Source organism: Mustela lutreola, chromosome 4, assembly GCF_030435805.1.
Source record: "Mustela lutreola isolate mMusLut2 chromosome 4, mMusLut2.pri, whole genome shotgun sequence".
NCBI classification, from domain to species: domain Eukaryota; kingdom Metazoa; phylum Chordata; class Mammalia; order Carnivora; family Mustelidae; genus Mustela; species Mustela lutreola.
In genome coordinates, this window is record NC_081293.1 from 200,152,704 (window position 1) to 200,176,074 (window position 23,371).

The 23,371-nt window shown below is 56.3% G+C and overlaps 1 protein-coding gene across 11 annotated transcripts in view; it reads left to right on the top strand.

The window, feature by feature from the left end:
- RBM33 (RNA binding motif protein 33) overlaps window positions 1–17,976 on the top strand; it is a 132,467-nt gene extending 114,491 nt beyond the window's left edge. For 10 of the 11 annotated variants that reach the window (XM_059172356.1, XM_059172357.1, XM_059172358.1 and 7 more), the window contains 3 exons: window positions 4,592–4,780; window positions 11,488–11,576; window positions 11,880–17,976. In XM_059172356.1, coding sequence (XP_059028339.1) covers window positions 4,592–4,780; window positions 11,488–11,576; window positions 11,880–11,928 — 327 coding nt within the window. In that variant the 3' untranslated portion in view covers window positions 11,929–17,976. The remainder of the gene's footprint in view (window positions 1–4,591; window positions 4,781–11,487; window positions 11,577–11,879) is intronic. The other variant, XM_059172366.1, reaches the window with a different exon arrangement.
- Window positions 17,977–23,371: the final 5,395 nt, after the last annotated feature.

A 23,371-nucleotide genomic window follows, 5' to 3' on the forward strand; every position in this document is an offset into this window, starting at 1 on the left:
GTGCAGTAGGAGGGCTCGAGTAAACTTCTAAATGGACGGTAGTCTCTTTTGTTCTGGCTTCGGGGGCTGTGTGTTCACAAAAGGACTTCCTTCTCCTGACTTTGTAACGGGACACGTCAGGGAGAGGCCGCACAGCCGGGGCGCGTGGCTGTTTTTCTCCAGCTCTGACCCGTGCGCTGGGGACAACCCTGGGCGCACAGACCCCGGTCCGGCACACCTCCTCCCCTGCTCGCTGGCTCTCCGGGCTCTGCAGACCAAGAGCCAGAGGGATGTTTGCTCAGCCACTTTCTTGCTGTTCCCAGTCCACAGGCGGGAAAGCGAGGCGGTTGGGGGTGAAGGACCCTGTCTGAGGAGAGTAACCCTGACTCTGGTTCTTTTCTCCTTCCTTTGCATTGAGGATTCAAGGGGTCCTGACCGACTGTGGGACAAGAGACGGGGCATCCAGAATGCCTTCCGCACAGGTGCCTGTTCTCCTTTGGCGCACTGAATTTAAAACCTCCCCTAGGAGAAGGGTGTCTGCTTTGTCCCGTTATGTCCCTGCGGTAGGGCGCCCTTCCCCTCAGCTGGTAGTGGAGCTGTCTCTGTGACTTCCCCAAGGCCTCCGCCTCTCTGCCCAAAAGTAAAGTCTCTTGGTGCATAAGTCAGATGCCCCTCATCTGATGGACTTCCGCAAGGGAAGAGGCAGGGCAGCAACACCTGCTTTGAGTTTCTTCTGGAAAGCTCTGCAGTCTCCTAGCTCTTCCTCTCTGCTCCTCCTCCTACTGATACTCAGTAGTAATAATACCACTGTGAAGGCCATTCTGGGTCTTGGAAGTATTTAAATGACTTTGTTGACGTCATAAGCACTTGATGTAGGAGCAAACAAAATTACTCCCTTTTTGCAACAGAGGACGGGGGTACAGACATGACATCTTAACTTCAGTCTTGGAAGGTTGCTCCGGTCTAAACTGGCTTCAGTCAGGGGCTGTCCCCCATACACGAGGAGAGACATTAGAGGCCTCCTGCCCCCGACAGCTGTGCGCATCTGAAACCTTTGCTCTCCTGTGAAGTGAGGACAGCAATGTTTGCCAGCTCACCTGGGCTCTTGGGAGGATTTCACGAGAAGATGCAGATAAAAAGCATGATTCCTGGGGTATAAGGGAAGCATTTGGTAAAGGATATTATTATTAATATTGTAACTTATTATAGCTAGAAGAATGCTTACCTACTGCTGGTTTCCAGCCAGTTTTACTTGCAGCTTTCCCCGACCATTTCCACTGTAGTTGATTTCAGCAAAATCCCACACATTTCGGTGCTCACGGTGCTCACGGTGCTGCGTGTGCTCCTAACCCCTTCGCCGATCTCACCCCTCCGCCCACCGGCCTCCCCCTCACCCCTGCCGGGTAACCACCGGTTTGTTCTCAAGAGCTAAGAGTCTGTTTCTTGGTTTGCCTCTTTTTTTCCTTGTACATTTTTTTCTTAAATTCCATATGAGAATGAAATCATTTGGTATTTTTTTCTTTTTGACTGACTTTGCTTACAATAACACTCTCTGTCTTCATCCACATCATTGAAATGGCAAGAGTTCATCCTTTTTGTGGCTGAGGACCCTGCCCGTGTGTGTGTGTTGTATGTATGCACACGCGTGCACGCACACGCCACATCTTCTTCCTCCGTCTGTCTTCCAGTGGACACTGGGGCTGCTTCCACAGTTCAGCTGTTGTGTTGTTGATTTTAGCCATTCGGACAGCGGAGGTGCTAGCCCGCTGTTGTTTTCATTAGCCCCGGTGAGACATGACGTGGGCCACCTTTTCATGTGTCTTTTGGCCATCTGGAAAGATCTCCTTTGGAGAAATGTCTGTCTTCTGCCCATTTTTGATTGAATTATTTGATTTTAGGGTATTGAGTTGTATCAGTTCTTTATGTATTTTGGGTACTAGATCGGTATCAGATAGGTCATCTGCAGGTGTCTTCTCCCAGTCCGTAGGCTGCCTTTTTCAACGCTTAACTTGCTGAGCTCTCCTATCGTGCTGCAGTCCTAGTGACTTACCTTTGCTTTTGCTGCTCTTTCTTCGGGAGACTCATGAGGACAATATGGCTATGACCAGTGTTAGAGAATTACTGCATATGCTCTCTTGTACGACTTTTATGATTTTAGGTCACACATTTAGGTCCTTAATCCATTTTGAGTTTATCTCTGTGTGGTGTCAGAGTGATCCTGTTTCATTCTTCTGCATGTGGCTGCTCTGTTTCCCAAGACCACGTGTTGAAGAGACTTTTTCCCGTTGCATACTCTTGCCTCTATTTTTTTTGCTTTTAAAGATTTTATTTATTTATTTGTCGGGGGGGGGGTGCGCACAAGCAGGCAGAGAGAGAAGCAGACTCCCCACTGACCAAGAAGCCCGATGTGGGACTCGATCCCAGGACTCTGGGATCATGACCCGAGTGGAAGGCAGTGGTTTAACCGGCTGAGCCACCCAGGCATCCTCTTCTTGCCTCCTTTATGAAAGATTAATTAGCCACACAGTTCTGGGATTATTTTTGGGTTTTCTGTTCTGTTCCCTTAATCTGCATGTCTGTTTTGTGCCATAGCGTACTGTCTTGATCACTCCAGCTCTGAGGTATCATTCGAAGTCTGGAATTGTGATGCTTCCAGCTTTGCTTTCCCTTTCCAAGGACACTTTGCCTATTTTGGGTCTTTTGCGGTTTCAGACAAAGTTTAGGATTGTTCTAATTCTATGGAAGGTGCTGTTGGCATTTTGATAGGGATCGCACTTAATGTGTAGACAGACTGCTTTGGGGTATTGTAGACATTTTAACATAATTTGTTCTTCAGACCATGAACATAGAAGGTCTCTCCATCTCTCTGTGTCGTCGTCAGTTTCTTTGCCCGGTGTTGTGTGGTTTTCAGAGTACGGACAGGTCTTTCCCCTCCTAGGTTTATTCCCAGGCATCTTATTTTTGGTGTAACTGTAAATGGGCTTCTTTTCTTAATTTCTCTTTATGTTGTTTCATTATTCATTATTATTCATTATGTATGGTAATGCAACAGATTTCCGTACATTGATTTTTTTTATCCTGCGACTTTACTGAATTCATTCATCAGTTCTAGTGGGTATTTGGTGGCATCTTTAGGGTTTTCTATGTATGGTATCATGTCACCTGCAGGTAGTGAAGGTTTCACTTCTTCCTTACCAGTTTGGATGCCTTTTATTTCTTTATCTTGTCCGATTGCTGTGGCTAGGACTTCTAGTCCTGTGTTGAATAAAAGTGGTGAGAGTGGACATCCCTTTCTTGTTCATGATCTTTGGGGAAAAGCTCTCAGTTTTTCCTCCTTGAATATGGTGTTGGCTGTGGGTTTTCATATATAACCTTATTCATGTTGAGGTATTTTCCCGCTAGACCTGTTTTGTTGGTTTTTAATCATGAATGGATGTTCTACTTTGTCAAATTTTTTTTCTGCATCTGTTGAAATGATCATACAGTTTTTATCCTTTTTCTTATTGATGTGATTTACGTGTACCTTTTGATGCATGTTTTCCAGTGTGACTTCTCTTGAAATATCCTTTTGCACTTTCCAAAAACTCATTTCCCAGGTGGAGTTTTGTTGCCTTCTGGGGAGTGTTAAGAAATGTCAGTTTGTATGCCTTTCCCTTTGTGTGGTGCCCGGTTCATGTGCAAAAGTTCCTTTATGATTTCTGCTTCCCTTCCTCTCTGTTCTTCTCTGGGATGGAACAAGAGGCCACTTTTGTCCCTTTGTACCCGGACTCCCGGGCAGAATTAGGGTTAGGATGCCTGGAAGCCCTGGTGCTGTTGACTTTGACTTGCCACCTGCGTTTCACTGCTGCCCTGCAGAGGACAAGTTGTGTTTTAGAGAAAGCACTCAGCACGTGGTACTTACCTCAGTGTCTCCTCTTCTTTAGAAAAGACCCCGTAAGAGTAGTTTTGAACCCGTGGGCAACTTAAAAATCTCCTGAGGTCGGGGCCCTACCTTAGACCAGGGACCTCGTCACTGAGGTGGCGGTGGGCGTGCGGGCATCGTTGTGCTTGGGTTTTGGTGGGGGTATGAAAGCGCTGTGATGTGCGGGATGGTGCAGCAGACGGGAGGTGACCCCAGCTACAGAACCTGCTCAGGTTCTCAGGGTGCCGGCCACACAGAGTCACGAGGAGCCTCGGGTCCATAACGTTGTGGCTTGTGGGCGCATGGTGGCACCAGTCCCCATGGATGTGGCCTGGAGTACGCCGGGAGAAATTTGGGCTCTGGAGTTGTTAGGACCAGACCCAAACAAGTTTCTCAACTGCTCTGGTCCTGCCGCTGCATCTGCCAGCGATGGTTACGTGGAAAGTGCCTCCTCCTCCTCCTGTGCTTGGTACCGCGCGGTAGATGCACACGCGATGCTGCTGCGTCTTCGTTTGCCTCTGCCCAGACTCGTGGGGGTAGTTTCACCTTGACGTTCAGGTCTGCTCTGGTGGTGGGTGAACGTACAGCCAGTCCCGTAGCTCGTGGTCGATTGTAATGGATTCTGAGTTGTTTGTCCCCTTGTATAATCTTAGTAGCTGCAGGGAAAAAATCCAAAGCTTCAAAGTCAAACTGTACTTTTGCTGTTGCCAGGTCCTCATGCATGGGAGAGGCCGAGGCGCGGCCGGAGCGATGGGCCGGGGACGCCTGACGCCCAACAAGCAGAACCTCCGGGTGGTGGAGTGTAAGCCTCAGCCCTGCGTCGTGTCCGTCGAAGGGCTCTCCTCATCCACGACTGACGTCCAGCTGAAGAGCCTGCTGACGTCAGTGGGTCCCATTCAGGTGTGTCTCCCGGGGCCCGTTCCAGGACCCGCTAGGTCTCGATTAATTCCCTTTTGGTTACTTCATGTTAAAATATCACATTTGAGAAGAAAGACACGTATGTTATTTACTGTGGATACCTAACATCAGAACTTTTGCCTTCGATTATTTGGAAATTTTCAGATGCTCAGTTATGCAATATATGAAATAGTCCTGCCGCGTCCTCGCGGTATCCGGACGCTCTGCCCTGTCGTGCACTCGGTTGTAATAACTTGAAACTTGTAAAGCATCTACCCTCCTTGGCCCTAATTTGGAGAAATAGCTCACGTGTTAACAACTATGAAACCTGGTTTCGATTTTACAAACATGAAGTAACGCAGACTATAGTTTGATCTCTTTGTCTTACGACGGGCAGTCTCCGCTGAGCCGGCTGCAGGCGCGCCCAGGTCCGTGGTAAATAGCGTTGTCCACGCAAACGCCAGCCTCTGCATCCGGTCTCACGGGTACACCCGCAGAGGAGCCAGCTGGCCTGGGTTTCCTTGAGCCTTGTCTCTCGGGTCGTGTCCCGTCCGCGTCCGAGTCATGGCCTTCCCCGGTCCCACCCTCCCCCCTCCCCGTGCCAGGTACCGTCTGCACCACGCCAGACCCCAGTGAGCAAGACGAGGACTGCGAACCTCAGATTCGCGCGTGCTTTCCTTTCGGGCTCTTTCCCAGCCTCTTGTTGCGTGAGCGAATGGGGAAGAGTTTTCAGACTAGAGTTGATACAAATAATTCTTAATGTGTTTGAAATCTGTCTACCATTGAGAGTTAGTCACTACCTGTGAGGTGTGGATGAAAATGCTTCTCAAACCCACCCTGTTCTTCATTTCTGGAGGGAGAGGGGAGCGTTCGTGTCTGTCTGTGTGTCATAATAGGACGTTAGCACTTGGGCTTCTGTGTTCCGGGCGGCCGACAGCGCAGGGGTGCGGCAGAGACGGTCGGTGATGCCCCGGGGCTTTCACGTTGCCTTCACCGGCAGCCCCTGCGCACAGGTCCCCGCGACGGGGGCGGGTTTGCCGGAGCAGATCTGACGGCACTGGACGTGCCTTAGCGTGTGATTGTCCTGGTCTGAGTCTCCCGTGCGGTGGGGGAGAATCGGGGGTCCCCTCACAGTGGGTCCAGACTAACAAACCAGAGCCGGATCTGGGGGTTCTGAGGCTTGGTGTGTCCTGAGGGCTCGTGGGCAGTCTCATGGCTTGTGTCTCTGTTGCCCTGCGGGCTTGGGGAGTGACGGCGTGGCTGCTTTCTCCACGGTGGTCATGGCTTTGCTTCCTCACGAGGAGTCTTGGTAATTCTCCTGAGTGTCTTCGTGGGACGTGGTTGTCAGGGTCCATATCTGAACCACGGGCAGCTTCTCACCACACTGCTGCTTGGACCATTGTCAGGGCATTCACCATGGTCTTAACTTTATCTTAAAACTTGAATTTTGAATTTTGCATTTGGGGCCTATAGATCTCTTGTATGGCTCCCCCAACCTCCCTGTTCAGAAAAGTACTGGAGATCGGTTAGTTACAAATAAAGTTTGGTTGAGGGAACCTAAAGCCACACACGGCGTAGGACTATTTAATGCCTTGTTCTAGGCTAGAAAGCGAGGAAAGTAGGAGGAGAATGCGTTTCTGGGTTCCACCGGGTGCCCTAAAAATGGGGTGGAAGGTGACCTTCCATCCGCCCCGGAGAGCTCCCTGGGGTGTAATGAACGGAGCACTTAGAGAGGGGCCTGTCCTTCCTCCCTGGGGAACAGAGAGCACGCATCTTGCCCGTCTCAGTCCCATAGGAGGGTTTTGAGGGGGAGTTCATAAACACCGTATTCACAAAAGGTCAAGTTTCTTAATTAAAAAACAAAAACAAAAAAAACAACTAACATAACAAGGCCCTGCCAGTGCTAGATAGCTGAAGAGTGACCCTGGTTACACACTGGAGAAGGATGTTTGGGATGAGGCTCGCCCATGGCGTAAGTGCGGATAGGCCCGGAACTGATGGCGCCAGTGACCCGGACCTTCCGCGGCCTTGCCCAAGCCCTGCGCGGAGCTGGTGTGTGCGGCGGGCTCTGGTGCCACCTTGTGTCCACTTCGGGTAACAGCAAGTAGTGGTGTCGGGCAGGGAGGTACCCTGTTCCTTTGGGCCTTTACGTTAGAGAGAACCGTGGCGCTGAACCGTGGAACAGGAACGGCGTGCTCAGTGTGACACTGGACCGTGACGGGGCGGCCACATTTCTTCTAGATGAAGGCGGTATTCCCTTAAATGGTGCTCAGAAGACTCTCTAGAGTGTCCGGTGTAAGGCCTCTCTTTGACGACTCCTCTACGGAGCAGAGAGAGACCTGTTAAAACCAGGGGGTAGCGTGAGCAGTGCAGGGCGTGTTCTGAGTTTCAGGGGAGCGGGCACAGTGAGGGAGCCGCGGGGCGCTCCGCAGCAGTGATGGCAGGAGCCTGATCTGCGAGAAGGCCATGCCTTGGTCTGCAGACCCAGCGGGAGGCAGCTGCACCTTGCTTGGGGGCGCGGGGGGGCTGGGGCGGCTGTGGGCAGTGTCGCGCACGCCCAACTGCTGGCTGGTGACCTGCACGGCTTCCCGCAGGAGTGACCCTGACCTCCTGCTCTGTCCTGAAACCCAGAAGCCAAGGGAGCTCTTGGGGTCAGGACAGAGCATGGTTGAAGCACCTGTGGCTTTTTTGCTTCATTATCTTTACTTCCCCTTTTGGTAGGTTGTGCCTGAAATGGTGCCAAGAAGAGAAATTTGTTATCCTATAAATAACTGAAATGTCATGGTGTGGAAACAAAAAAGTCGTTTCTTCACAAAAGCAGAACGTTTGGAATCACTTAATGAGACTCTGTGGCCAGTTCCCAGCTGTGATCGTCACTGATACCACCGGTCCAGAGAACGGGGCAACGGTGCCCTGCACGTTCTCTCTGCGGCCCAGCAGCCGTGCGGGTCGTCCCTGAGCTGGGTCCAGAGTAGGGGAGGCCCCGGGAAGGTTGTTGTGGAGGCTGCAACGGCCCCTCCCCCTGCAACCGGGTCACATCCACACCGGGCTCTGCAACAAGGCTTTGGGGCAAGTCCCGGTGCTGCCAGTTCTTGCCGGTGTGTAGCGCTCTGACAGCGCTCCCCCTCCCCCGCACTTGGGTCACCTGCACGAGAACTTCAGCGCTCCTCGTAGCTCTCCGTGGTGCCCTGGCAAACCTTGAGGGGTGGACGAGGCTGTTGACCTCCATGTTGCCCTTGATGGGCAGCGAGTGAGACAGGACGAACCCAGCTGCAGGGGCAGGTGTGCTCTTGGAAGGTGGTGCTGACCCCAAGGGGGCGCGCTCCCGATCAGCCCCTCCGGGCCCTGCTCTCTGTTTGTCGGGGGCGCATCTTCGTCTGCCCTGAAGCGTGGCTGGTTCTGAGCCACCAAGGAGGTGTTGGAGGAGGCTTACTTGCCCAGCGACAGTAGTGCAGCCGTTCTGCGGCTGAGGACATCTGGGAAGGAAAGCGCTGGGTATGGTCGGCGTAGGTGGACCACGGACCCATGCCACAGGTGTGAAGAAAATAGAGCGGTGGACACACGTTCCGAAGCTATACTGTGGAATCCCATCCTGAAAACTGTCGGGAACCCAGAGGAAGAATGGATTTTCAGGAGCTCCGTGTGACAGACCGACAGCTCTTAAAAGAAGGCGCTCGCATGGGTTTTCCCGGGCAGGTTCGTGTAGCAGGAGGGAAGCCGGGCCAGCAGCGAGGCAGTGGCGGGGGGCCATTGGCTCAGCACGAGCAGGGTCAGCCTGAGGAACTGCAGGTGGGTGTGCCCAGGCCCTGGGACTTGAGCAAGGACAGCGACTGGTCTGCGGAGCAGACGGGACCTGACCCAGCCTGTTGACAAGCTGCGGGGTGCGGGGGGTGGCGAGGGGGCTGCCTGCCATGCAGAGTGCATTTTCTGTGGTCAGTACTGTTCGCTGCTGCGGGGACACGGTCCTGCTGGGCACAGAGAACAGGCCGGTGGCGCTGGCCGCAGGGGGAAGCTTCTGTGCTCTCCGTGCCTCTTGGCGGGCCTCAGAGGGGCCCACCCACAGGTGTCTGGCTCAGGGCTGCAGCCGTTTCACTTGTGTTTAAAGCAGCTGTTAGCATTCTTGGCTTGAAGTGATCACCAAAGTGCTAGGGGAAGCAGCTTGTTTATTTTCAAAGGTTTCATTTATTTGCGAGAGAGAGCACAAGTTGGGGGAGCACCAGGGCAGGATGCGGGACTCCATTCCAGGACCCCAACATCATCACGACCTGAGCTAAAGGCAGGTGCTTAACTGGAGGTCGGGGGGAAGAAGACTAAACGGATTTTCAGGGCTGCAGAACCCTGATAGTGTCTTCATAACATTGCAGTTTATCTGAGTGTGTGCGCATCACACGCACATGCACATGCACGCACGGGCTTCCGAGAAGGAGAAGGCACTTTCCCTAATTGGGAACAAGAGGTCAGGGATCTGAGTGACATGGACGTCTTCCTGGGATCCAGCCGCCGGGGCTGTCAGAGCCCGTCACTGTTCATTCGCGTGTCAGGCGGGAGGGGCTGGCCCCATGTCGGGGGTGGGGGGCGGGGGGTGGGCAGGGTGTCCCAGCGAGCAGCTGCCCCCCCAGGTCTCATGCATTTTGCTACTTAGAGAAGCACAGTTCCTTACTCTCAGGGAGGGGAGTGGTCTCCCCTCCGGGAATGCGGAGTCACGGGGAAAGCTGGAGTGTTAGCTTTCCCCCTGCGCGCGGTTGGAAATGAGTTTTTCTTGTGTGTTCCTAATAAAGTTCTTAAATGTTTAGAGGAGAGTTTAGGTGAGTTGTTCTGATGCGAGCCTGAGGTCTGTCTCCGCACTGGCGGCAGTCACTCCCCTCGGGTCTCAGTGCCTGTGACCCAGTGGCTGGAGAGGAGAGCAGGCCAAAGGCCTGCAGAGCCGGAAGGAAGGGCCTGGCAGTGGGCTGTGCAGGTGCTCGGGGCCGGGGTGGGGTCTGCCGCTGACTCTGCCGGGAGCCGAGGCGTAGTTCTTTGCCCACAGCCGCCCCACCCGGGACCGAGCCCCAGAGATGCAGCAACTGACCTCATTCCGGGAAGGGGCACAGGCGGTGGGCACAGCAGCATGAGGCAGGTCCCCTGGAGGAGAAGGTGCCTCTGTCCAGTACCCGGGGTGCACCTCCCGGTCGGCGGCATTGACATTCATCAGAGACCACTTTGTGGTGCTTTCGGTGTGCCGCTCATTTAATGAGGAGTGAAATCATCCGGAAAGCTCTTCTGGTTCCAGTTTTTATATCCCGAAGAAGAGGAGGAACCTGGTGCTCTAGCACGCTTGCTTTGGCTCGCAGGAGGGCAGGCCCAGCTCAGCGCCACCCAGGGGGCCGCTCCTGGTCGGTCATTGGGGTGGGGAGGGGTCCTCGGGTCCCGCGCTGACTGCTGCTCCTCCCAGGCTCTGCGCGCACAGCTCAGCGCTCCGGGGCTGGCCAACTTGAAACGGTTTAGTTTCCCGTGAAGCACCAAAAGGTGACGTTGGGGAAGGTGGCTCCGTTTTTAGGCTCTCCTCACTGTATTGACTGGTAGACACCTGCGGTTACTGAAATGAGGAATACTTGGTATTTTTAGCCACGTGTTTCCATTGTAGATCTTTGAAACATGCGTTAAAATGAGTCACATAGGTCAGCACTTCTAAGGGTCATGTGTTCCCTGCATATTCCCCCTTGTTGCTCTGCTTCACTAGGAAACCCAGGCACTCTGGCTTCGAGTCCCGGGGCAGGTGTCCTGGGGTGAGCAAGGGTCCGGCCTCAGCTGCTGCGCCCTGCCCGCTGCAGAGCCTGGAGCCTGTGCTGGGCCCCCCAGGGACACGTGCTGAGCCGGCTTCGTCACCAGGATACTTGGGAGACAGCAGGCTCCTGGGGAGGGGCTGGCTGAGGGGCTGAGGGTCCCCGGGTTTCCTCCTTTGACCTGCCTCTCCCGCATCCTCAGACCCTAAATCCCAAGGCCTCAGGGAAAACTCGGAGCCACGCACCCTCTTCAGGGCAGGTGTGAGGATCAGGCCCGAGATAACCTCTGTCCAGGGCTTGCTTTTTAGACAAGTAAGATCCTCTCTGCTCAGTGGATCATTTCTGTCCTTCTGTCTTATGCACAGACGTACTTGGTTTTCACTGCAGAGAGCAGTGGCTTGGGGAATGGTTCTTTAGCACCTGAAGGTTGAATTTGCCGTGTTGCTCGGTGATCATCTTCTCAGTGCGGTGGGACCGGGTTGCTCTGACAGCCGCCACTGGCCGCGCTGTGCCTCGTCACGACGAGCTAGATGGAGGAAAGCGGCAGCTGTGGGGTCCTGTCGCTAAACAGCAGTTCCCCCCGGGTGATGGGTACTGCTCTTCCGGAAAGCTTAGCGAGGGCAGGAGGGCGTGTGGACAGGAGGTGACTCTCCACGAGTGTCACCAGCGGGCCTCACAGAGAAGGTTGAGGGAGAAGATTGAGTGGCTTGTGTGGCCGGACGAACCCGGCTGGGGGCTACTCATAGGAGTGACTGTTTTGGGTTAGATTCTTTGGATAAGGTACGAAAAATTGCCAGGGAGATAGAATTTTCTGCATCGATCCAAGTGTCAGCCTGGACTCGAATTCTGTGTGAAAGCTACCGTATAAATATGTTGGGTGTTTGGGTTTTTTTTAAGCACGTACAACATGCTCTTAACACGTTTCTTTTTTTTTTTTTTTTTCTCTAGAGTTTACAGATGCTTCCCCAGCAACGGAAAGCCATAGCTAAGTTCAAGGAACCAGCTCATGCGTTAGCATTTCAGCAGAAATTCCACAGGTATCCGGTGTATTCCGTGGTCAGGGTGCTGTGGGGGGTTGGTGGGAGAGCCCGTCCGCTGAGGCAGCTCGGTGTTGTCCGCATGCGCGCGCCCACCTGCTGCCGGACAGACGCACCAGGAGTGTGTAAAGAGCGTCATGGCTCTCTCTTCTCTCCTGCGGGTCACCTGCCCGTTTTTGTATCGGTCTTCTCTGTCCGCCTGCAGTTTTGATGATTTTGTGGATCCGGACCTGGTACCTCGCTAAGTTGACTGCCGATGCGTGGCGTCAAGTTAATGCTGACTGTTGGTTTGCATTTCCACAGGCACATGATAGATTTGTCCCACATAAACGTGGCCCTGATTGTTGAGTGACGTCTGGCAGGAGATGCTGACCTGACACTGCCCGCGCTGTGGGGTTTCTTCGAGGAAGTGGCAGCGCGGAGTCCCCGCGAGCGTAGGCCTCTCCGTCTGCAGCCTCGCGTGGCTGTTGTCCGGAGCGGCGCACAGCCCAGTGTCGACGCCAGCACAGCTGGACTTGGGGACACGGCGGACTGGGGTTTGCTGTTAGACCGCTTCACGTCCTGGTGTCAGCACAGAGAACTACAGTTTGCGTTTGCTTTTGTTTTCCAAGTGCTCACATGCATGTAGACATCGCTCCTCGTGGTCGCACCGTGTCATCGGTCACTTAGCTTCAGGAAGGGACATTAACGTCACAGATTCTTAAGTAGTTTTTCATAGCAAAGAATACTTGATAATGGTTGCACTTATCTTCAGTGCAGGCTAGACAGGTGTTTTCCCGGCCACGCGTGACTTGCGCTGTCTTCTCAGAAAGCCTTCCAAAGGCTCTTGGAAAAACGTGGATTAAAACGCGGGTGGTTGCGACTGACAGTTGCATGTCCTGGAAAGCGGGGTGTGCGGTGGCTGGAAGCGGCACCGGCTGTGGAGATCCTGCTTCCTGTGACTGCTCCAGAAGCGCCCTGTGTATTCCCAGTGCCAGAGGGGACTCCCGCCCCTCTGCACCCTTCCCACATCAGGCAGCAGCCCTGGCAGGCCCCACTTGACCTCCCTGGGCCTAGAGGAGGTGCCCGTAGCGTGGCCACCTTGCGGCCCTTCTGGACTCCCCTGTCAGGCGGGCGACAGTTCACGTGTACCATGCGAGGTGGAGGGCCGGCCCGGAGCTTGAACACCCGCCGGGTTTTTTTCCCTTGTTTTAAATGCATCCCAAAGGGGCATATTTGCGTCCCTGGCTTGGTGACTTAGACGTTCTTTGGGAACCTGGTTGGCATCACTTTGATGAACTTCTTGTTTTGGAAGGCCTTTTGAGCAGGGCTGTTCCGTCCTCCGCGGACAGGAGCGGGTGCCCCCTCGTGCAGTGTGGCACGAGGGACTGCCAGGCCCAAAGTGCAGACGGCATTTGTTCGTAGCGCCCTGAACCCGCCTGAGGGGTTCTGGGTAGGGCCCTTCAGCCGAGACCCTTCCTTTCTGTACAGCAGCGTTTAGTGAAGTTCATTCTGGGCAGATTTTAAAAAGTGCCTTATTCAGTGTTTCTGCTCACGAAGAAGGCGCATTGTTGTGGGTTTATTGTGGTGTGGACCTGGACCGTCTGAGCCAGCACTGGGGGCCGGGCAGACTCTGCCCACTAGCGGTGTTCATGCCGGAGACCGCCTGTCGGGCTGCTTAGTGGAGTTGGACGAGGTGGGAGCCTGCCACCTCTCAGCCTTCTGGGGGCCCTGGGAGCCTGTGTCGTCATGTTCCCCGAGGTGACATTTCTAGTTGTTTCTAGTTGAAGCTCCCTGAGCCGCGGGGGAGTGTTCAGACCCCGCGGGGCTTGCTGCGGCGCGGCTCCCGAAGTGGCAGCGCGTGGTAGGGGTCGGCCGGAAGACGGTGCTGGTGGTTGGCGGCTGCTTTGCAGAAGGTCTGGTGCCAGGGGGCAAGCAGGCGGTCCTAGGATGCCCTGGAACACCCTCCAGCCGAGGCGCCCAGCCTCGCTGGTTCCCGAGGGCCCCAGCGATGCCATGGGAGGTGGTGTCGTGCCAGGGCCTCACCGGCGTCCACGGGCTGTCCTGGCCACTCTGGGCACCGGCAGATACGGCAGGGCTGAGGTGGTTTCAAAGCGTAGTTGGTTTGGTTCAGTCCAGTGGGCGCTGTGTTGAGGTGAAGAGCTTGACGGCCTGGAAGCTGTCCTCGAGAGCACGTGGGCCCCTGCCCCACGCGGGGCCGTGGGCAGGCTCTCGGTTGGTGGACTTGCTGTATCGCCCAGGGCCACCTGCTGCCATAGAACGGGGTAGTCGGAGTGTGCTGGGCCTTGATGCCAAAGGGCTGCGCGTTGTCTCTGAGAGCAGGCCCAGAAACGCACCTCCTCGTCCACGCGGTCCGCTTGTCAGTCCTGCGTGGCTTCCTCTGTTGAAGACGGACCTTGCGACGACTTTCAGGTCTGCTTCTGGCGTTGTCTCAGTAGGACACGGGTGTCTGGGACGTGTGTGTCCTCTAACCGTCTGCACACACGGAGGCTTCCTCTTGCTGTGACGTTCTTGAAAGCCTCGGGCCAAGGGGTGAGAAGGCTCAGTGCCTCCGCCTCCCTGCGCCGGGCACTGCCCCGGAGCAAAGCCTTAGTTTCCTCGAAGGGGACTGCCAGAAAGGGAGGGAGCAGAATTAGAAGGTAACATTATTGCCGTGGTCGTGGTCGGTGTGCTTTCCGCAGTGAAATCAGAGCACCGTCAGCTGAGCCCTCTTAGAAGATCTGTTGCAACCATTATCTTTGTTCTTTATTTATCATGCATTTAAAATGAGATGCAGAAGCATTTAACATACTGTGTAAATACGGACCTTTTAAAATTAAAATGTTAATTGGAAATGCTTTCAATTCAGCAACAATCTTAGCTCTTTGTTAGTTCTTTTGTGTTGTCGTATGGAAGTTGCGCGGACACAGTCCATAACTGTTGATGTGTTTTGTGTATATTCGACTTTTATAAAGATGGTAGTAAGTCAATACATTTATCCTGACCTGTGTATTATTTGTTCCCAAATTCAGGAAGCTTGAGTCAGTAAATAGCAGAGTACCGCGTAAGGTAATCGTAGTAGGTTCTGTGGAGCCGAGGCACTTTTTCTTCCTGCATTGTCTTGTTTTGACTTTGTGCTGTAATGTAAGCTCGCGGAGCCGCTTCTCCGAGCACTGCCGTTGGTCCGGCCACTTTGTTAAGTCCTTCTAACGATACTTTTCTAAAGGAGAAATTCTGTTTTTTTCCCCAAAAGAAATGTTGAGGGGTCCCCCCCCTCTGGACAGGCAGCGTCCCGTGTAGGTGCCGGTACCCATTGCCCCGGGGGGACTGGCGGGGGGGAGGGGGGGCTTCATGACTGCTTTTCACGGGCTTGTTTTCTCTTGATTTGTACTGGTCCTGGATGAACGCTTGTTGACGCGGGGTTCTGGGACATCTCTGAATTGTGACTCAGCTCAGATCATGCACCTAGGGGTCCGTTCTCGAAGAACATTGTCCTTACTTAACCAGCAGAAGACTTTGTTGCCGGTGGCCGGAGATTGGGAGCCGTCCAGGGTGGAGGGGGTGGGGGGGTTGGGGGGGGTTGCAGAACGGAGGAGTTGTAATAAGATTTATAATGAACCTCAGACACACAGACTCTTTAAGAGGAGCCGGCCAGTCAGGTTGGGAGACGGGAGGGCCCGCAGGCGGCTCTCGCTGGGGACCGGAGGGCGCCCGCCCGTCTGGAGAGTCACCGTTCCCCGTGTGGGCCTTGAGCTCTTCCTCGGGAGGAGGCCGGACTGACTCCCTGGGCTGGAGACGCGGGGACGTGGGGCCTTGCTCAGAGGGTTGGTGTTGAGAGACGATCCTTTCCATTCTTTTTTCTTTCATTTTCTTTTGGCTTTTGGTTTTCGGTTTTGTTCTGTTTATTTTGGTTTTTTGTTTTGTTTTGTTTTTGTTTTTGTTTTAATTAATTTCTTTGTTGTTTAATTGAAGGTAAGCTCACCGTGCTGGTGGATCGCTGGACTGACAGGGACCCTGTTGCGGACAGTTGGGTTTTGGTAGGGGTCTGTGTGCCGAGTGCGGGACACCCTTGAGCCCCCCCTCGCCACACGTAGCTCCCCAGAGAGCCCCTGCGCCCGGCCGGCAGGACGTGCATCCCCGATCGGCTCGGGCCGCCCTCCGTGGATGGCTCTGGGCTCCCTGCCTGGCACGCTGCCCTTCTCGGGGCCGTTTTGGATTTTCCCCCCCTTCTTGCTCGGAGGACTCGGGAGTCTTCCATGCTCACTGGTAGACCTGATCTTCCTTCTTTTAGTCAGGCACTGAGTCCCAGCACCCACCCCCTTTTTTATTATTCGTGGTGGGGGTGGGGGGGGGGCTTCTGAGAGAACCCTTGTTGGTTCTTTACAGATTTTTAAGTGACATTATTCTGAAGAGGGGTTTCCTGAATGGGAGGGGACAGAGCCAGCCAGGAGCCGGTTGCCCCCAGCCCCACCTCCTGTGAAGGAAGCCACGAGTTTAGATCATGCAGGGGAAAGTTTAGATATTTTACTATGTTTAATGAGCATTTTGATCAATCTTCTCAACTATTTTTAAAACTTGTGAATGAAGCTTTATTTCGGTAAATATGAACTCTCCCAAGGCACTTGGCCTTGATTCACTAGTAAATCCCAAGGATTTTGTGTAAGGTTTTTTGCAACCTATTTAATTGTCATCATTTAAAGCGCCCATGGTTTTATGTCCTAGAACCAAAGCAGAACTCCCTGATTCATATTGGATCCCAGGTGTACCTTCTTCTGGTAGCGCGTGGTTGGGAAGGATCATTGGTTTTACACGTTGTGACCTGCCTGTTCTAGAGAATGTTTTTAAAACTCTTAACTCTCTCCCTTCTGTGCCGTGTTGTGGTCGGAAATCTTGTTGAGACAGGCAGGCAGAGCAGGTATCTTTAGTGAGAAATTGCTTTTCCCTTTTATATTTAACCAACTAAAATGTAAAAAGATTATGTTGGTATTTTGCTGTTTTATTTTACTTATTTTAAAACGTATGTAGAAAAATAGAGGCCCTTTAAAGAGAAACAACGTAGTTTAAAATTTTTAATACATTGCAGAGTGACCTATTTTAATATATACTGTATTTAGTAATATACTCTAGAAAGTAGAGCCTGGAGTTCTCTTAGCCATGATTTTTCTTTAAAGTTAGTTTTCTTCATAAGGGCACACGTAGTGGAAGCTGATTTTTAAAGCACTCTCTCCGTTTTGTAGCCTGCGGTGTTGGCTTAGGCTCCGATGTGGGCGTTTGAACCAGCAACACACAGCACACGGTCACCCTCTGAGCTTCAGGGCAAGCGAGCCTTTGTGCTGATCATCTGTCTTTGCTCTCCACAGGCCTGGGATCCAGGATCGCTTTTCCTCTGTGAGGATTTTAACTCCTGTCTTCGTCTTTCATTCCACACTTTAATTTCCAGGTTTGACGACAGCGAAGCCCGAGATCTTTCCGTTCCGAGCTGCTGCCCCGTGTCGGGTGCCCCCCTCCTTCCTGTTCTCTTGCACTTTTCCTCCCCAAACCCGTCCGTGAGCCCCGCTGAGAGCTCCTCCCCCTTCTGGAAAATCGCTTTCCTGGAGCTCCTCCTCCCCGGATGTCCTCCTCCTCCTCGTGGGCTTCCTGGTCGGCCGCCGGCGCTGCATCCTTTCCGGCTCCTCTGTCGGGTCTCCCGTCCAGAAGCCCTCGGGGAGCGGGTGCGAGGACCTCGTGCATGTCTCTGCACCGTGTTTCAGTTCGGTTGCATCTCATCCTTTGCTTTGACAGGTTTTTACTCACGCTTTGTCCCCCAGGTGTCCGCTGGAGAAGCGACGGCTGACTTCCGTTACTTTGCAGTTTGGCTTGTAGGAGCGCGGGCGCCCCGGCCGCCGGCGCGCCGCTCGCGGGCCGCTGCCCTACTCACCCCTTGTTTCGCCTCTACTTTTGCAGGACCTCTTGTGCATGAGTTCAGTGTTAGTTGGGGCGCGCCGGTTTTTCCGCTGGAAGTGGTGGCCTCTTTAACCCTTTGTTACCGCTCTCGCTGTGATCCTTCCTAACCGTAACGCGCGGCGCTGCCCGGCCGCCGTCTGCCGGCTCCAAGGCGGAGTCGCACGCTGTGTGTGCGGGGAGCGCGTTGAGAGTTCAGAAACCACCAGATGACTGAGTTGCTTTTCCTCTGGGTGGGTCTGCTGCGTGTTTTCTACCAGACACTCCACTTGCCACTGTGGGAGATGCGCTGCCTCGCTTTACCCCAGTTTTCACTTGCGCTAATCCCTGTGACAGCTTGATCAGGAATTCATGTGAAGAACAGTAGTGACATGGTCGGAAAAAATGTACTGTGTGTATCATTTGTGTGACTGCGTGCCGAGACGTGTCTCGGACTGTACTGTAATTTGAAAGACTTGTTAATAAAATGCTTTGCACTTCTGTTCTGTTTGGAGCTTTTCTTTGATCTCGCCGCTCAGATGTGGTCCGTCCCTCGTCTCCGCCACGTGGACAGCACTGTGCCCCCACCAACCCCAGAAGACTGGCAGGTTGTTTCCGCCGAGGACAGGGAGTGTCCCCAGGCCCCCCGGTGTGCCCCCTCTGCCATCAGCACCGGCTTGGAAATGTCCTCTAACAGGCGGACCCGCAGGAAGGTCAGAGCGGCCGTGCCGCCGCACCGTACCCGCATTCCGTGCAGAGATCTCTGCTGACGCTGTGCTGCTTTGGTTGGAGGGAGTTATATTTTCTTTTACGTTTTTTAAGGCATTACAAATACTTGCTACAGCTTTTCAGAGGACATTTGTACACTGAAGCCAGAGAACACCGGTCACCTTTAATGTCACACCCGTGTACCACCACTGCGCGCGACGCCCAGTTTCTGTTGGGAAGTGGCCCGGGGCGTTTCCTGCATCACCCACGCTTATATTACCATGTGGCTCCGGAGTGCTCCTGATTTCTGGTCTCTTCTGAGAGCAAAGTATCTTTAAAGTAACTCGCCCTCCCCCGTTTGAGGAAACCTTTGAGACCCCGACCTTGGCTCACCTGCGCCCCTGTGCCAGAATGAGAGTCGGGGCTGCTCGGTGGCTGCACTGCTCCCCGCCTCGCGAAGCCCACCTTTCTTACCTGTAGGAAGAGGGCTTGTCTCGTGATGATCAAGCCTCGTTAAGTCCCCCGAGTTGTGTGGTTGATACGGGCTCACTTGACTGATGGGATGAAAGATAACCCCCCGTGTCCCGTCTCGGGAGTGACCGTCACTCTCCACCCCAAGCCCCTGTTGCGGGACTCAAGGCCAAGGTCCCTTCTCTTGGTTGACCTCTCTGCATGGTACCTGCTTGAATCTAGTGACAACGGCCACCATGGGGGGATGACCACGGTGCTCTCACGAGGAGGCGGGCGGGAGGGCCTTGGGTCCCGCCAAGCATGGGCGGCGGCCTGACATGATTTGTTACTGCCGGAGTCCCCCTGCGGCACATGCCATCAGGTCCCTGACCGCGGGGATGAGAACCTCTGTCCGGGTCTGAGTGAGGAGGAGGGAAGGCCAGAGAAGAGGCTGATTTGGGGAAAACAGCAGGAAGTGACGCCCCACTGAGGTCTACACTTGGATTGATTTCCTAGATTCAACTTAATGGACTTTTTAACCCTAAACCAGAATCTGAACATGGCTAGTGATCGAAGCCAAAACCATTTTTTCCCCCATTTTAATCCATACTCCATGGGCAAGGTCTCTAAAACCTGGCCTTCGCCTTGAATGATGGGGTCTCTGCAGAAGATGGGGCTGGAAATGCCTCTGGGTGTCGGGTAGTGAGCGGGAGACCCTAGGGGAAGGGCGCTCCTTGCGGGATTCCTGTGTCCATGCCTGGTGCCCGCTCAGGCCCACACACCGGCGGTGGTGGAGGGCTTTGTGGGGGGCTGCATGCGGGCGGGGTCTGTGCCCGAGCTGCACCCCCGGCTTCTTCCGCCCCCCAAGGCGCACATTCCTCCACTGGAAGGGGATGACTCCCTGGTGAGTCTGAAGGGGGAGACGGGTGGAGCGTGAGTCCTTGAGCAGGAGTGACGCGCGGGGGGCATGTGGCTCCAGGAAGGGACAGCATGGCACGGTGTCTGGGCTGGAGGGCAGCTCCCCGGTGCCGTCCTCGGACTGGCGAGCGTGGCGGCTCTGAGACGCACGCCCACTGGTGTCTTCTGGCTGCACTGGGGTGTTCCTGCACGTGCACTGGGAGGCAGAGGGTCTCCTTCCCGCACCTGGCCAGACTCCCGCCCTCAGCCGGGGGGCGACCAAGGCTGCTTTAGCTGGGCCGCGGGGCCCCTCATCAGCTTCGGTGGAGGCGACTCGGTTTCCAGACGCGTGTCTGCTGGTGTCGGGACGCCCACCCAGTGCCTCGCTCGTGCCCTGACTTGTGCCAGGAACCCTCACAGATGTCTGGAATGGAGGGTGGGGAGGGTCAGGGAGCTGGCAGGGTTTGGGGGCCAGAGGGTGGGTGTGGGAAGCTGGGGTGCGAGGGGCTGGCCCAGGCAGATCAGGGGCAAGACCCCCAGCTGAGCTCGGGTGGTGGGGGAGTGGGGCCAGGTCCGGGACACCTGGCGGGTGCCCCACGCCCGCCCCCCCAGCCTGTGCATCCCTGGTGGCACCCCTGACCCCCCCTCCCCCCACCATTCATGGTGCAGGAATAGGACGGAAACCTGGCCTTGGGGGGGCGGTGCTGAGGGCTCCAGGACTGTGGAGCCGGGGCAACCCTGAGCCCATGTCCTCCAGCCACGAGGCCCCCACGGTGCCAGGTTCCCGGGCTCACGCTCATCCTGTAAGCCGGCCCAGAGCCCACCCAGGCTGCCAGGCCCCTGCCTCCTGCATCCCTGCATGGGGTCGTCCCCAGGGGCTCGCCCTGGCACCCCCCGCCCCACCCTGCGAGCCAAGGCCACGGCATGGAGGGTGTCGCTGCATTTCTCCCTTGCCTTCCCAATGCCTCGGGGTCTAGGGTGAACGCGGGGCCCTCCGCTTCCTCAGGTAACCTGGCCTGCGACCCCACATCCTTGCGAGAACCAGAGATGAGACTCCAGCTCCCCGCTCTGCCGGCGGCCGTCACTGGCGGAGGGAGGGCCGCGCGTCCTCCCCGCCGCCGCCGGCTGACCTAGCTCCCTGTCCTCTCCGTCGTGACGTCGGTCACTTCCCCAGCACGGTCCTCCCGAGATGGGCCGCCCTCTCCCCTACTCGGAGCCACCCAGTGCCAGGCCCGCATGGTCATTGTCATGGCTAGGAAAGCCCTCGGGACATCACAGGCCCAGGAGCCCAGCGCCCCCCGGGGTGGCGGCCAGTGGTTCTCCCGGCCCCGCCTCAACCCAGCGTGAGGCTTCCCCCCTCACCGCAGGTCAGTTTGCAGGTCGTGCTTGCTCGCCGCCTCGAGCGCCTTCCTTCCCCCTGGAGCTGGGGCTCACGGAGCTCACTGGGAGCCCTCAGACCCCGTGATCCCGGCCTTGCATCCCAGGTGGGGTCCTCCGTCGCGGTCACTCTCGGTGTGTTTCCCGTGCGCCCCCGTCCACACCGTGCGCGTCTCCGCTCCCTCGGGTGATCCCGGGGTGATCCCGGGCCTCCCGCGGCAGGAGCAGGACGGCAGGTCCGTCGTGCTGGCCACCGGCTCTGCCAGCCTGCCCGCGGGGGCCCCCGCCGTGCCCGCTGTCCCTGTCCCCGCTCCTGTGCGAGGCCAGCTCCCGTCCTGCTCCGCAGCCCCACCCGCCCGCCTGCTGAAGACCTTGTCCCCGTGGAGCCGCTTCTCGGCCGCTGCTCCCGGCCGGCCGCCCCCGCTGGCCCGCGGACTCCCTGGCCTTGGGTTCCCAGCTGGAACATCCTTCCTCTGCTCGCGCGCGCCGACAAGGCTGGCTTTCTTGCCGTCTGCGTTTTCTCCCTCAAATTCCCTCTTGAATCCACACCGACCCGGCTCTTCAGCCCCACACTTCCCCGGAGCTCCTCTGCCGAGAAGTCTGATGGGCCCCATCGTGCCAGAGTCCGGCGCCTCAGGACGCGTGTCTGCCCCTCCGCTCAGGACAGGCGTCTGCGTTTCTCCCGTGGCCTCTGGGTCAGCGTCTTCTCTTCCAACTGGCCTCCTGGGCTCCCGGCTGGGTCCTCCCGGTGCTCCGTCTTCCTGTCTGCTAACGGGGGGAGCCCCTGGACCTCTCCCCGTGCTGGCTCCCTGACCGCAGGCAGGCAGACCCCCTTCGCTCAGGTGCTCGGCCGGAGGCTCAAATTCACTCTGCGGAACCCTGGTCTTTCCCTCGGGTCTCCCCGCGTCGCAGCAGGTGGCAGCTCCTTTCTTAAGGACACCCAAGGCCCCGGGCTTTGGGGGTCGATGGTGCCTTCTCTCCTTCTCTGTGCTATCTCCCAGAGCATCCGGGATCTCAGCCCTTCCCTTGGCTCCTCAGCTGCGACCCCAGCGAAAGCCACCCAGCTCGGTCACACAGGCTAGCCTGGTCTCCAAGGTCCACCTCTGGAGGCCCACGTCTACCCTACCTCCTGCCAGCCATTAGAACAGAGTCCGATGCCTGCATTCAGGATGCCCCCGGGGCTTCTGCTGTCACGCAGATGGGACTGGGAATCCCCTCTGGAAGATGCCGCAAAGGACGTGTCGTCAGAGCGACAGTGGCGGCGCGAGCATGGCCGACGGCACACGTGGGGGTCAGCTCTGCTCCAACGGCAGACCAACACCGGTCCCTCACTTCCTCCCCCTGCTCCCCTGCTTCTGCTCCCCCTGCCCAGCAGCCCTGCCCTCCTCCGTGTCCTAGAACACGCCTCCCTAGGCGGGGTCATAGCCTGCCCCCACCCCCTCCAGGGCCCCCCTGCTCCATTCCTGTGCTGCCCGCGTGGCTCCTGGTACTGGACTGTGCCCCCAGGGCCTCGAGTCCTGTTGCTTACTTTTGCGGACGTCCAGTGACCTTGGATCAGATGTTCTGTGCGTCTGCTGCAGAGAGTGTCCACTTCTGCTCTGGAAGGCCACTGGTCTAATGGTTCGCTCGGCCCTTTTGAGGCTCAGTTTCCAGCTAGGTTTGGCCCGAGGCAGGGAAGGCTCCGCAGCCCTGACTGCCCCGGGACGCGTCGAGCCAAGTGTCTGATGGCCCGGCCTGCTTCAGGTGGCCGGCCGCCCCCTGCCTGGCCCCACGGCACATGTCTGGACACATGCTGGGCCTGGTGGTGCCCTGCCACGGGTTTCTGAAGCCTCCTCGTGCAGCAGCATTTTCTCCGAGTTCCTGCACAGAGCAGCCCTCCACGCGGGCCCCAGCCCCACGCATGGAGCTCGGGAAAGTCCGTCCGTGCCCAGGCCTGGGGGACCTGGAGCTGACGGTGTGTGATCACAGCTGGTGCCTGTTATAGGAGAAGAGCCCCCGGGTCACGGTCACTGTGTCGTGACGGGAAGAAGGTCCCATCCTCTTGTTCTGCCCGCAATGAATCTGCTGCACCCGGCATGCTACAGTGTCTTCGGTCTGTGGCTCACAGGCCTGTCTTACTGTCTCGGTAGACCCGGGAGGGAAGGAAGGTGTTCCTGCTGCTTTTCCTGCTCAGTCCACAGGCCCCGGGCCCCGTGCTTGCCGCTCAGGGGTGGCGAGGTCCTCAGTGAGTGAGTCACGGCAACTCCCCGCCCCAGCTCTTCCCGCCGGCGGCAACGGGAACTTCTCCGGGAGCAAAAGGGCTCTGGCCCGCACTTGCTGCTCGCACCCGCCGGGGGACCTTGGGCTCACCACCGGCTGCGCTGGCCACTGAGTAGGAAGGCGCTTCCGCTCAGTTCGCCGCTGGGGCTGGAGTCAGGCGAGGAGACAAGCTGCAGGGGCTTCTGGGAGGTCCGGCGCCGCAGACC